This window comes from Loxodonta africana, chromosome 8 (assembly GCF_030014295.1).
Source record: "Loxodonta africana isolate mLoxAfr1 chromosome 8, mLoxAfr1.hap2, whole genome shotgun sequence".
In the NCBI taxonomy this organism is placed as follows: Eukaryota; Metazoa; Chordata; class Mammalia; order Proboscidea; family Elephantidae; genus Loxodonta; species Loxodonta africana.
In genome coordinates, this window is record NC_087349.1 from 79,301,058 (window position 1) to 79,315,762 (window position 14,705).

At 36.1% G+C, this 14,705-nt stretch overlaps 1 protein-coding gene across 1 annotated transcript in view; it reads left to right on the forward strand.

Annotated features, from left to right (window-relative positions):
* Window positions 1-14,705, forward strand: part of HDAC9 (histone deacetylase 9) — a 794,698-nt gene that overhangs the window by 528,436 nt on the left and 251,557 nt on the right. Inside the window, exons 15-16 of the mRNA XM_023544374.2 lie at window positions 5,100-5,220; window positions 14,590-14,639. Of these exons, the coding sequence (XP_023400142.2) occupies window positions 5,100-5,220; window positions 14,590-14,639 (171 nt within the window). The remainder of the gene's footprint in view (window positions 1-5,099; window positions 5,221-14,589; window positions 14,640-14,705) is intronic.

Sequence of the window (14,705 nt, forward strand, 5' to 3'; positions counted from 1 at the left end):
AGAAATGGGTAAAGAATAATCAACAGGCTATGAAATGACTCCTTGAGTATTAAGTATGGGATCCATGGCAGAGGGCAACTTTGAAACTAATCAATTCATTTATGATTTTTTTTTTTAACTCTATAAATCTGTAGCCCTGTAGATTCTTGGAGAGGGAAAAAAAAAAAAAAAAACCATGTCCCCCTATTTAGTGACAATGGATGAAATATTTCAGAAAATGAGATATTTCAGTGGAAATTCTTGCCTAATATGTCACCACTTTGAAAATGATTAAAGAAAATGGAGTCTCCCCCAGAGGAGGCAGGTACTTTTACTTGTCAAATTTAAGTTGGACATTTTCTCATAGTTTGGAACTGCCACAAAATGAGCCCTTTCATGTCCTCAATAATACCAAACCAATGCAATCCATCTGTTCTGCTAAATTATTTCTAGTTCCTTAACCAAAGGCACTACTTTTTCATGCATTTTATCATGATTTTATGCCCTTTATTATATTTTACAAAGGGTTCTGATTCCTCCAGGGCCAATGAGAACTGATTAGGACACTGGCCTCAATCCAGGCTTTGAACACAGGAGGGGAAGGAATAGAACTGTTTCCTTTTTTCCCTGTTCCTTGGCAGAAAAAAATACGAATCTATACCGTGTGTGTGCTCTGTGTGTGGGTGGGTGTGGGTAGGCTGCATTTTATCCTGTCACAGTATGACTTTGTAGAGCATGTTCAGAACATTCCTTCTATAATCAGGTTGCATTAAGGGGTTTTATTTTGGAAAGACTGTTTCTTCAGGAAAGACCCACGGTGTGCTGTGAGACTCAATGATATGGTCATTTTAAAGAACTTCCAATCTGAACATAGACCATTTTGGGTCTACGCTGGGTCTGATCTAAATAAGGTGCTTAGCACAGTATAGGCACATTAGCTCTTTTCATATCTTAGGGAAGAAACTAATTGAATGTAAGTCACAGAGAATGCTCATTTACCAGTGAACACAATCATATACCACAGTGTTCCTTTATGAACATGAAAGGAGAGCTATAAATATCCATTCCTAGGCCTATATTGGTAATGCATTAGTAGTTGTTAGGTGTCAGTCGGTTCCGACTCATAGCGACCCTGTGTACAACAGAACGAAACACTGCCTGGTCCTGTGCCATCCTCAGAGTCGTTATGCTTGAGCCCATTGTTGCAGCCACTGTGTCAATCCATGATGTCCTTTTCCAGGGACTGGTCCCTCCTGATAACATGTCCAAAAGTATGTGAGTCGAAGTCTCGCCATCCTTGCTTCTAAGGAGCATTCTGGCTGTACTTTCAAGACAGATTTGTTCGAAACCTTTATTTGGATCTCCAGTGAAAATTCCCCAGATAAACTCCATCCCTTAAATATGCAGAGTGTCCCAGTATACTCAGAAGTCTCAAAAATCCTTTTGGTCTGAATATCATAGGTGACTTTGGGTAGAAATCCTCCAGACCAGGCATCTCTAAGAAGAGAAATCGGTATCTCCGCATGTTAAGATTATGGAAGCACATTATCCTATTCTGTGACTCACTGTGCTATTGACCTTTGACTCAAGAGAGCATCATGTGAGAGACATAAGAGATAAAGGGCACAAGAAATAGAAAATATGGAAAGGAATTCAATGAGAACTATCTCTATTTAAACATAAACAAGTAGCATAGTAAATTATGCATACTGATACCAAGAAATAATATTAGTTGACCGTACTGGAGAACTCAATTTAAGGCATCTGATAAAAGTGAGGCAAAATGGAGCTACTCCAGGAGATCCTATATATTAAAAAGTAGAAAGCTTTTGCTGTTTTGGAATTTTTAATGAAGTTCTTATACCAGTGCTCCTTCATGATACAAATCTCAAAATAGACTTTCTCTGGACTGTTTTTTCAGGTATAAACATTCTTACTGAGTTGGTTTTCACCTCTCTCATTCAGTAGAAACATGTGCACAATGTTTGTGGGGCTTGTTCTTCAGCAGCCATAGAAGTGGAAGGAGATTATCAAGGATAATGACTTCATTATACTTCCTTATTTTTTAAAAGAATTTTCTACTATAATAGTAAAAAAAAAAAAAAAAGTAAGCATAACATACTTTCTAGGAGTCAAAGAAAGTAGAGAGAGGGAGAAAATAAAAAAAAAAAATAAAAGCAAAAACTTCTGCATTGTGTCACATTTTAATAGTAAGGGGGATGGTTAGAGAGTAAACTAGAAGGACCTACTCTTAAAATAAATAAATGCTAGATAGGTTGAAGCAGATGGTGTATTCTTACTGTGAGTTGACTGATATTACACAAGGGGATGACTGAGATTCAGCAGATGTCCCCTTATGATTTACCAGCACTTGAGCTACTGTCAGTAATTAAATCTTGCTAGCAGATTATTTTTCAAATGTGTGATTGAGCATTCACTCTGAAGGATAATGGGAATGTGGGGAATGAAAAAGGAGCTGGCATGAGCACAGGGCATTTAGCATATAAATATATATGGCTCTTTTATGAAAACAAAGAATATTTATTATTAATGGTATTTAATGAGTAAACATTCAACCTCAAGCTGAAAAAATCTTTATAGAAAAGGAAAAAGGAAAGAAATTGATGAAAGTTAATGCTTACAGTCAAAACATGGATCTCATTGTTAGCTATAGAACTGATATTAAGATTCATGTGTTTGTATCAGTGTATATACGTTAGTGGCTATGGATTTCATAGATTCATAGAAATTAGAACTGGAAGCCATGAGATAGCATTCATGTTCACTGTTTTGCCAGATTAGGACTGGTTGCCTTAGTCTGTTTTCCAGTGCTTGGCTCCTTCCATTTTTCTGTCACTCAAACCATGGGATCACCACTACGTGTCTTGGGGGAGTTTCCACCAGCTGAAATCTCACAGTAAAGTGTTTCCTTTTGATGTCAACTTTGACCTTCCTGTTATTCATTTTATCTTATTACTTGTCATTCTATTTCTTAGATTGTTCTCATCTTCCATACATTTGTTCAAGCTTAATGTTTACTTTCAGGGAACCCTGATGGTGTAGTGGTTAAGAGCTACAGCTCCTAACCAAAAGGTCGGCGGTTCAGATTCACCAGGCGCTTCTTGGAAACCCTATAGGGCAGTTCTACTCTGTCCTATAGGGTCACTACGAGTTGGAATCAACTCGACAGCAACGGATTTGGTTTTTTTTTTTTTTTAATGTTTACATTCAGGGCACCTGGGCCAGTAACATGTTTATTGAGCAGATAATGGTTGATCAGATGGCCACCATTTAATTTGCCTTAGTCTTCAACATTACAGTTTTCATTTGACCTACCTTGGAATGATTTCTCTAAAGGATATTTTTGTGTAAACGTAAAGTGGGTTATACAATGCTAAATGATAGCATCAAAACAAAACTTCAATGCTATGGCAAAGAAAATTGTGGAAGTATTTGTTTTTTGACACATAATGGCATTGTGTCAAGGAGGTTCTGCTTTAAATCATTCCCTTACTGTTAACCCCCAAGTCTTCCCCCATTCCTTTTCCACTCTGACCTGATCATTTATTTTTAATGACAAGCAGAGCTCTGGCTTCTACCTAGCAAACCTCTAGAAAGTTTCAGTATATCAAGGTTTTGCTGGCCAACCCCCTTAGTGAACCACACATCAACATTGAAGAGTATGGCAGCAGCCATATCACCTTAAAGCTAGGAAGGCTGATTCCTGAGAGAGGTGTTGTCACCTGATGTTTCCATGTAAACTGATAGTTCCATGGTCAGGAACGTGGGAAGCAAGCAATTCACCGAACATGTCCCTTTTGGATTTCGCTGTATTTCTGTACTGAAATATTACCTTATAATGCTTGTGGTAGTATATATTTTAAGTGAAATATTAATACTGTGCAGGTAATTTTAGGAAATCCAACAGATTCCAAAAGTTAAGGTTCAAAGGAGGGAAACCCTCAATGAGATGAACTGACACAGTAGCCACAACGATGTACTCAAGGTACCAACGATCATAAAGAGGCTTAGGACTGGGCAACGTTTCATTCTGTTATGCATACAGCCGGCATGAGCCAAAGCTAACTAAGTACAGGGCAACTAGCAACAACAACAAGAGGTTCATTAACTTTATATACACCAGCCTATGCTTATCAGGCTCATGAGCGTGCCAACTGAGAAGTGTGGCCAGGAAGAACACTTTGCATATTGGCTAGTTAAGATTTAACTTAGTGTTCAGTTTTGCCTGTATTGAAGGACCATTGTTTGTTAGTTGGAGTGTAAAATTCTGCCTGGCTTGTGTGAAAATACTGGCAGAGTCTAGAACAGTGCATCACAAACTATCTCTGGTTAAACAGCAGGTCCCCACCCCCCACTTAATTTCCCATCTGTTGTGGATCAATAATTTTATAAAATACAGTAAAAATGAATTACTACAAAAATGAGGTATTTAAGATATACAAAGTACAATTCCCATTTTTTATATTAGATTCAGCAGAAATAAAAAATATTCTATCAAATTGCTATAAAAATTTCTAAACATTTACTCTGAATTTTTGTACTGACCTCGTCACAGACCATTAACAATGAATTCCTGAACAGTTATCGATCCCATGGAACACAGAGTAACCTTGGTCTAGATTAACACTGCTGTAAGGTGCATACACATGAAGCATCAGCATGTTTGTCATAATTAAATACATTTGGTACTTAAGTCCTTCAAGAAAGCATAAGGATCTAGTTCGAACAGCTTCTTAAGGTGAGTGTAAAATAAGATTTTAATGAATTTACTTGTTCTTGGCTAAACAGTTGCCCTTGTGTATTTTTAAGCTAATACTTTTACAAAGGAGTTAGCTATTCTTTTTTTTTTTTTTCTTTTTAAGCCAAAAGAAGAATATGCTTCATGTAAATTGCTCACTTAGGAATAAGCATTTTTGTATCTGAGCCTTGCACACACTCATTTTTCAAATATTATTATGGTACTTTAATAAGCAAATCAGTGTCACATTCCTGCATGATGAAACTCAGCCCATTATTAATCATCTTAAGTGTTATTTGGGGTCTACTTTTCTCTAAATTTTGTCAGTGGAATACTGTAGGCTTCTGCTGTTTTTTTCCAGAGAATTCAAGGTCGAAAAGCCAGCCTGGAGGAAATACAGCTTGTTCATTCTGAACATCACTCACTGTTGTATGGCACTAACCCCCTGGATGGACAGAAGCTGGACCCCAGGACACTCCTAGGTCTGTATGAGCCTCTATTCTTCTGACAACAGCACATTCCAGCACTATCATTAGTCAGTGCTGGTGTCAGTTCAAAATACTTGGCAAAAAGTGTGACAAAAAAAATCATTTTTTCCAACAGCATTGCTCTGTGGAATGAGTCCATTACAATAGAGGCCAATGTGGATTAAGATAATCCTCCATTAGAATATAACAATGCCAGTACCATGATGTCTTACTTTAAAAGTAACCTTTATTTGGATAACATTTATACTGTGTGCTTTAGCATACAGGAATAAATGCATTATAGAATTTGGTTGCTTACATTTTTAAACTAAAAGGAAAAAGGATATCAAATTCTTTATCAAAATTAGCTTCAGTGTTCTCATTTGTTTTGTGTCTTTCAGTTCTTTTTGCTCTTTTTCTATGACCTTGACAGGCAAAGGACATAGTATAACCTCTTTTTTAAATGAAAACTCCTTTTTACTCTGCCTGGCACACTATACTTTTAGTAATGTTGTATTTCAAAATTTAAGGTAACATTTTTAATGCATGGTTTACTTGTGGAATTAAATAGTAAAGGAAATGGCCGATGAGGAAAACCAATAAACTTAATTTTTAATTATTATGTATATATTTTTAAACATGTATCATCTGATTTTAAAGTAAAACGTATGTTGCACACCTTTATATTAGGAGATTTATATGAGTGATAGAAACAATTAATTTTTGGAAAAATTAGTGGTACAACCTTATTTTATCTGAGGCAATTATAAGTTTACTAATAACCTACAATTGAGCAACAGTACACCATGGCAGTGTCTGCTAAAAGGATCATATTTTAAGTTTTTTGACTAAAAGAGATTTTAAGACCTTTCCTTGTCCCTTTCTTTTCAAATAAACTTATTGTGTCAGTTCCAAATTATTGGGACTATTTCACTTAATTCAGTATTATTTCAGAATAGTTTTATGTTAAGTGGCCCTTAACAGTTCAAAAGGTAGTATATGATGTGTAGGAAGTCAGCGTCTTGGAAAGCAAGGTGACATTAACAATTACACAATTTAACACTTACTATCTGCCTTTTTTAAACAACTGGCAGGCACCTATAAATCATAAAGTAAAAGCATATGAGCGAACGTTTGTGTGCGTACGTGTCTGTATATGGAGTATATGAGTTGAGTGGTGGTAGGTTGGATAGAAGTAGGAAGAAAGACAAACACATGAAAACATTAAAATTTAGTGATTAAAAACAATTTATATAGTTGAATCCGATTTACAGATTAATTTGAAGACAATTCAAACATACATGCTGTGTAGGTTTTTTGTTTTTATTTCTGTTAAAGGAACCAACCTCCGTTCATTGAGATACTTTACATAAAGTACTTCTTTTTAATGTGAATACTATATAATAAATATCCTTATTTTAACATGAATTAATAATCCCATCCTACCAACCACAAAGATAAAGTAAAACATATTAACTTTCATAGTTTTCTAAGGTCAAAATACTCAGCATTTAGATAGGAAACTATTTCCATTTTAATTATTTTTTAATTTAGTTAAGGGGAAGCAAGTAGAAAACCTTTTTTTTTTTTTCTTACCATGGTCCCAAACCATCAATCAGCCCCATCATAGATACCCTTGAATTTCATTGGAATACCAACACAAGAAACCCTGCTGTTGAGTGGATTCTGACTCACAGCCATCCTATAGGACAGAGTAGAACTGCCTCATAGAGTTTCCAAGGCTGTGAATCTTTATGGAGGCAGACTGCCCCATCTTTCTCTTGTGGAGCGGCTGCTGGGTTCAAAGCACTAACCTTTCAGTTAACAGCCAGGTGCTTTAACCACTGGGATACCAGGGCTCCTTCTTTAATAACATGTTATTGTTGTTAGGTGCCATTGAGTCCCTTCTGACTCGTAGCAACCCAATGTACAACAGAATGAAATGATGCCTGGTCCTGCACCATCCTCAAAATTACTTATTGGAATGTTGTTGTTGTTGGGTGCTGTCGAGCTGGTTCCGACTCATAGCGACCCTATGCACGACAGAACGAAACACTGCCCAGTCCTGAGCCATCCTTACAATCGTTGCTATGCTTGAGCTTACGGTTGCAGCCACTGTGTCAGTCCACCTTGTTGAGGGTCTTCCTCTTTTCCGCTGACCCTGTACTCTACCAAGCATGATGTCCTTCTCCAGGGACTGATCCCTCTTAACGACATGTCCAAAGTTTGAAAGATGCCATCTTGCCATCCTTGTTTCTAAGGAGCATTCTGGTTGTACTTCTTCTAAGCAGTCCATGGTATATTCAATATTCTTCACCAACACCGCAATTCAAAGGTGTCAGTTCTTCTTCCATCTTCCTTATTCATTGCCCAGCTTTTACATGGATATGATGCAATTGAAAATACCATGGCTTGGGTCAGGCGCACTTTAGTCTTCAAGGTGACATCTTTGCTCTTCAACACTTTAAAGAGGTCCGTCCTTTGCAGCAGATTTGCCCAATGCAATGAGTCTTTTGATTTCTTGACTACTGCTTCCATGGCTGTTGATTGTGGATCCAAGTAAAATGAAATCCTTGACAACTTCAATCTTTTCTCCGTTTATCATGTTGTTGTCCATTGGTCCAGTTGTGAGGATTTTTGTTTTCTTTATGTTGAGGTACAATCCATACTGAAGGCTGTGATCTTTGATCATAATTAGTAAGTGCTTCAAGTCCTTTTCACTTTCAGCAAGCAAGGTTGTGTCATCTGCATAACACAGGTTGTTAATAAGTCTTCCTCCAATCCTGATGCCCCGTTCTTCTTCATAGAGTACAGCTTCTCGGATTATTTGCTCAGCATACAGATTGAATAGGTATGGTGAAAGAATACAACCCTGACACACACCTTTCCTGACTTTAAACCAATCAGTATCTCCTTGTTCTGTCCGAACAACTGCCTCTTGATCTATGTAAAGGTTCCTCATGAGCACAATGAAGTGTTCTGGAATTCCCATTCTTCGCAACGTTATCCATAATTTGTTATGATCCACACAGTCGAATGCCTTTGCATAGTCAATAAAGCACAGGTAAACATCCTTCAAAAAAAATAATAATTTTTTATTTTTAAACATCCTTCTGGTATTCTCTGCTTTTAGCCAGGATCCTCTGACATCAGCAATGATATCCCTGGTTTCACGTCCTCTTCTGAAACTGGCCTGAATTTCTGGCAGTTCCCTGTTGATGTACTGCTGCAGCCATTTTTGAATGATCTTTAGCAAATGTTGCTTGCGTGTGATATTAATGATATTGTTTTATAATTTCCACATTCAGTTGGATCATCTTTCTTGGGAATAGGCATAAATATGGATCTCTTCCAGTCAGTTGGCCAGGAAGCTCTCTTCCATATTTCTGGGCATAGACGAGTGAGCACGTCCAGCACTGCATCTGTTGAAACATCTCAATTGATATTCCATCAATTCCTGGAGCCTTGTTTTTCACCAATGCCTTCAGAGCAGCTTGGACTTCTTCCTTCAGTACCATCGGTTCCCGATCATATGCCACCTCTTGAAATGGTTGAATATCAACTAATTCTTTTTGGTATAATGACTCTGTGTATTCCTTCCATCGTCTTTTGATGCTTTCTGCGTCATTTAATATTTTCCCCATGGAATCCTTCACTATTGCAATTTGAGGCTTGAATTTTTTCTTCAGTACTTTCAGCTTGAGAAACGCTGAGCGTGTGCTTCCCTTTTGGTTTTCCATCTCCAGCTCTTTGCACATGTCATTATAATACTTTACTTTGTCTTCTCGAGCCACCTTTTGAAATCTTCTGTTCATTTCTTTTACTTCATCATTTCTTCGTTTTGCTTTAGCTGCTTGATGTTCGAGAGCAAGTTCCAGAGTCTCCTCTGACATTCGTCTTGGTCTTGTCTTTCTTTCCTGTCTTTTCAGTGACCTCTTGCTTTCTTCATGGATGATGTCCTTGATGTCATTCCAGAACTTGTCTGGTCTTTGGTCACTAGTGTTCAATGTGTCAAATCTGTTCTTCAGATGAGATATACTCAAGGTCATATTTTGGCTCTCGTGGACTTGCTCTGATTTTCTTCAGTTTCAGCTTGAACTTGCATACGAGCAATTGATGGTCTGTTCCACAGTCGGCCCCTGACCTTGTTCTGACTAATGATATTGAGCTTTTCCATCATCTCTTTCCACAGATGTAGTGACTTTGATTTCTGTGTGTTCCATCTGGCGAGGTCCATGTGTATAGTTACCATTTATGTTGATGAAAGAAGGTATTTGCAATGAAGAAGTCATTGGTCTTGCAAAATTCTATCATTCGATCTCTGGCATTGTTTCTATCGCCAAGGCCATATTTCCCAACTGCTGATCCTTCTTTGTTTCCAACTTTCACACTCCAATCACCAGTAATTATCAATGCATCTTGATTGAATGTTTGATCAATTTCAGACTGCAGCAACGGATAAAATCTTCTATTTCTTCATCTTTGGCCCTAGTGGTTGGTGCATAAATTTGAATAATAGTCATATTAACTGGTCTTCCTTGTAGGTGTATGGATATTTTCCTATCACTGACAGCAATGTACCTCGGGATAGATCTTGAAATGTTCTTTTTGACGATGAATGCAACACCATCCCTCCTCGAGTTGTCATTCCCAGCATAGTAGACTATATGATCGTCTGATTAGAAATGGCCAATACCAGTCCATTTCAGTTCACTAATGCCTAGGATATCAATGTTTATGCGTTCCATTTCATTTTTGACCTTTTCCAATTTTTCCTAGATTCATACTTTGTACATTTCAGATTCCGTTTATTAGTGGATGTTTGCAGCTTATTCTTCTCATTTTGAGTCATGCCACATCAGCAAATGAAGGTCCCGAAAGCTTTACTCCATCCACATCATTAAGGTCAACTCTACTTTGAGGAGGCAGCACTTCCCCAGTCGTCTTTTGAGTGCCTTGCAACCTGGGGAGCTCATCTTCCAACACCATATCATACAAAGTTCCACTGCTATTCGTAAGGTTTTCACTGGCTAATGCTTTTCAGAAGTAGACTGCCGGGTCCTTCTTCCTAGTCTGTCTTAGTCTGGAAGCTCAGCTGAAACCTGTCCTCCATGGGTGACCCTGCTGGTATCTGAATACTGGTGGCATATCTTCCAGCATCACAGCAACACACAAGCCCCCACAGTACAACAAACGACATTTTATATTTATTGGAATAATAGACTGGGGTTAATCAGATTTTCAGTATCAACGTGCCCATGGAAGTCTAAGAGACATTTCTATACAACCATTATTCTATATTTTAAGAGAAAATATGTATTTAAACTTTGGAAAAATCAAATTAGTTATGAAACGTGGCAGTACCACCCTTATATTTTTATGAAATTTAGCCATTTTGAACAAAGCCAGTATTCTCAAAATGTTCAATATGTGTATCATTTTAAATGGTTATTTAAAAGTGAATTCCGTTGCATAATTTGGAACTTAGAAAAGGTTTTCATGTATGTATGCATAAATGATCATAGCACCAAGTAAAAATGATTTGATTTTAAAAATATTACTCCATAAATTGGTCATTGGTCTTATTGGTTTTGAATATCTAATGTGCAATAATATTCATAAAATTAATGAACTTTACAGTTGACTTTTGATGCACATGTGTAGTTCCCTAGACACCTGTGAGTGATCAGTGCAGCATTTTCAATATCGTGTGGCAGGTTATAGAAGCACAGAAAACCAGGGGGCATTGCAGGCTTTGAACCTCAATGTCAAGCACTAAATTCAGTTTCACAAAAGAAACTGAAATCATTTGTAAAGGATGATTTCAGCTTCTCTTATGAATCGAGAGATATAGGTAATTTTCCCCAATCTAAGTTCTATTTTTATTATTCTTTTATTGTACTTCAGATGAAGGTTTACAGAACAAATTAATTTCTCGTTAAACAATTAATACACATATTGTTTTGTGACATTGGTTGCCAACCCTGCGATGTGTCAACACTCTCTGCTTCTTGATCTTAAGTTCCCCTTTACCAGCTTTCCTGTCCTCTCCTGCCTTTCATTCTTGCTCCTGGGCTGGTGTGCCCCTTTAGTCTTATATATGCAGTTGAGCTATGTTTATTATTGTTCTAAATCTAAGTTCTAATGAAAAATCTCAATCTTTTAAATGTTTAACTTTACAAACATTTTTGTTTTTTTGTGAAGTTTGGATTGTTGTTGCATTTTAAAAGTTATTATTTATATGTGAAAGACCAGGCTGACGCTGTCATGTATAAACATATAGAAACTCATAACCATCAAGATACTTCCTTTTTCTCTCTCTTAATCATTTTCTGTTACTCTCATACATCTCTCTTCCTCCTCTAATCCCCTCCAGCGCAGATGGGGGGATCTTTTCTGAGTTAAATTGATATTACTACGTTTGGCATTTACTTTCCGGAGTAAAGAGGAAGGATTTAAATAAAAGTTCGGTATGGCCAGACTTACCAGTCTTTGTATCCATCTTGAAAGACATCTGCAGTTTATAAGACAATTAGATTTGAAAACGGGCACCATTTATCTCTTTAAGTATTCTATTCCCTGTCAGGTGACCCTCTGAAAACATTCTCTGCGATCATTTCTGAAGCGGGGTTTTTCTTAGCATTAATATTCGTGTCGTTCTTACCACCAGTTTTCATTATCTTGAGGCTGGTGCGATCTCAGTCCATTGATAAGGCAATGTGACGTTATTAAAAATTAAATCTGTTCAATTCAGTGAATTAAATATTGCTTACACAGTACTCATGTTAAATGATCAATTATTTGCTTGTTTCATATTATGTAAACATTACAAAATAAATAAAATTCTCCTTAAGCAACTTATTTATTTTCCTTATTCTCTTGAGGGGTTTTTACTTTGTAAAAATTACTTTTAAAATTTATTTTATTATACTATAATATCATCTTCATCATTTTTCACTGACTACAGAATGAATGAGGATTTCAACATTATAGTGTACATATATATATTTAAAATTTGATTATGATAAAATATATGTAACAAAATATTTACCATTTTAATCATTTTTAAACGTACAATGTACATTTAAATGTACAATGGAATTAATGTACATTCACCATTAATTACACTTACCATAATGTTTGACTATTGCCACTATCCATTTTCAAATGTTTTTCTTTATCCTAATCAGAGACCCAGGAGCCCTGGTGGTACAGTGATTAGGAGCTTGGCTGCTGACAAAAAGGTCGGCAGTTTCAATCCACGAGCCACTTCTTGGAAACCCTATGGGGCAGTTCTGCTCTGTTCTGTGGGGTCACTACGAGTCAGAATTGACTCGAGGGCAACAGTTTTTTTCTTTTTTTTTATAAATCAGAGACTCAGTGACCTTTAAGTAATAACTCCCTAATATCCCTTCCCCCAACCCTCGGTAACCACTAATAAACTCTTTTTTACGTGTTTACAAATTCTAAATATTTCATAAAACATACATATAAATTTTTATTTTACAGATAATATGTGAATACATTCTTGCAAAAGATTCAAGGATACAGAAACGTCCTTGTTCAGAGCAACAACATTAAAAAAAAAAAAAACTTTACCCCTTCCCATGCTATCCAGAAATATTTTGATATGTCTTTTATTGATGCCAGCATCCCAGTTTTAATATTATCCCATCATTTGTTCATTTTTCTACTTCTCAACTTTTTTTACCTCATCATGGAGATCCCTGCATTTAACTAAATACCATATTTTTCATTTGCACTTACATTTTTGTTTATCATTTTCCATCTGTTACCAATTGCATTTGAAAAATCAACTCATACAATTTATTGTTTTGAAAATAAACTTTCTTTTGTGACAGCAAAATCTATTTAGATTTTTACTGACATGGCATGTGAATTCAACCATAAACCTGTTTTCAATTCTCAATATTATTTAGTTCATTGGTCATCAATAGGACAAATGAATTGGGATGGCTGGATTGGAAGTTTATACTTTGTTCCACTACTGCTCTGCTGAGTGACCTATCTGAGTCACTTCAGCACCATTTGACTATGAAATAGAAATGCCTGCTGCCTTTCTCTTTAATTACATCACAGAGCAGATTTTAGCCTTAGAGGATTAGGAGCAGTTAATATTGTTTTTAAGGGGCACCGGTGGCACAGTGGTTGCTAACCAAAAGGTCCACAGTTTGAACCTACCAGCCACTCTGAGGGAGAAAGATGTGGCAGTCTGCTTCTGTAAAGATTACAGCGTTGGATGGAAACCCTATAGGGCAATTCCAGTCTTTCCTATAGGGTGACTTCGAGTCAGGATTGACTCAATGTAGAAAGTAGAAGTGCAGGTAAACAAAATAATTACTGAAAATCACATGAAATGTCAATTCCAAGAGACAATTAAGATTTTGTCATAAATTTTAAAAGATTTATTTTTATGTTTTGTTTAGCTTGTTATAATTTTATTATATTACATATATACACACATGTTTTTTATATACATATATACACATATGTATACGTATATACATACATACTTACACACACACACACACACATATATATATATATATGGCCCTGGTGGCCCAGTGGTTAAGCGTCTGGCTGCTAACCAAAACGTCGGCAGTTCGAATCCACCAGCCACTCCTTGAAAACCCCATGGTACAGTTCTGCTCTGTCCTATAGGGTCACTGTGAGTCTGAATAGACTCAATGGCAATGGATTTATATATATATATATATATATATATATATATATATATATATACACACAGTGCTCTGTGACTTGATTATTTACAAAATTGTGAATGCTGTAGAGGCTTACTAGGTATTTGGTGTTAGCTATGTCTGAAATAGAAATTAAGAATAAATCTGTATATTTGAGATGTTCCATATTTAAAATATTTAGAAAATGACAGTGTATGGTGTCTTTAGGCTTGCTGGCTTAAAATATCACATTGGCGAGATATATTCAGTGAATAACAGTAGTTTTCAATAAATTATAAATAAAAAGATAGTACAATATATGTTCTGGCTGTGTAGGTTAATTTAAAGCAAACCTTGTGACCCAAATTTTGTGGGTATGTGTTTGTTCACATGGGGCAATAGACTGTACATGTAATAATATTTGTATTCAGTTGCTTTGAGTTCTTAAGTGTGTGTGTGTGTATAAGACAGTAATATTCTGAAAATTTGCTCTATTGAATAATTGATGTGACAATTGATCTAAAATTCCTTTAGTTTCTGTCTGTGTCACTTTATAAATACCATATAATATAATATTATGAGGTAAATACTTACCAGAAATAAACAACTATATTTATATTCCCAATATGTTTATATATATATATATATATTTTTTTTTTTTTCATGTGTGCTTACCTTATAGGTGATGCCTCTCAGAAGTTTTTTTCCTCATTACCTTGCGGCGGACTTGGGGTGAGTATGAGTTCATTTATTGCAGTTAAATAATCAAACTTCTAAAAAGCCGTCTTTGCTTTATCT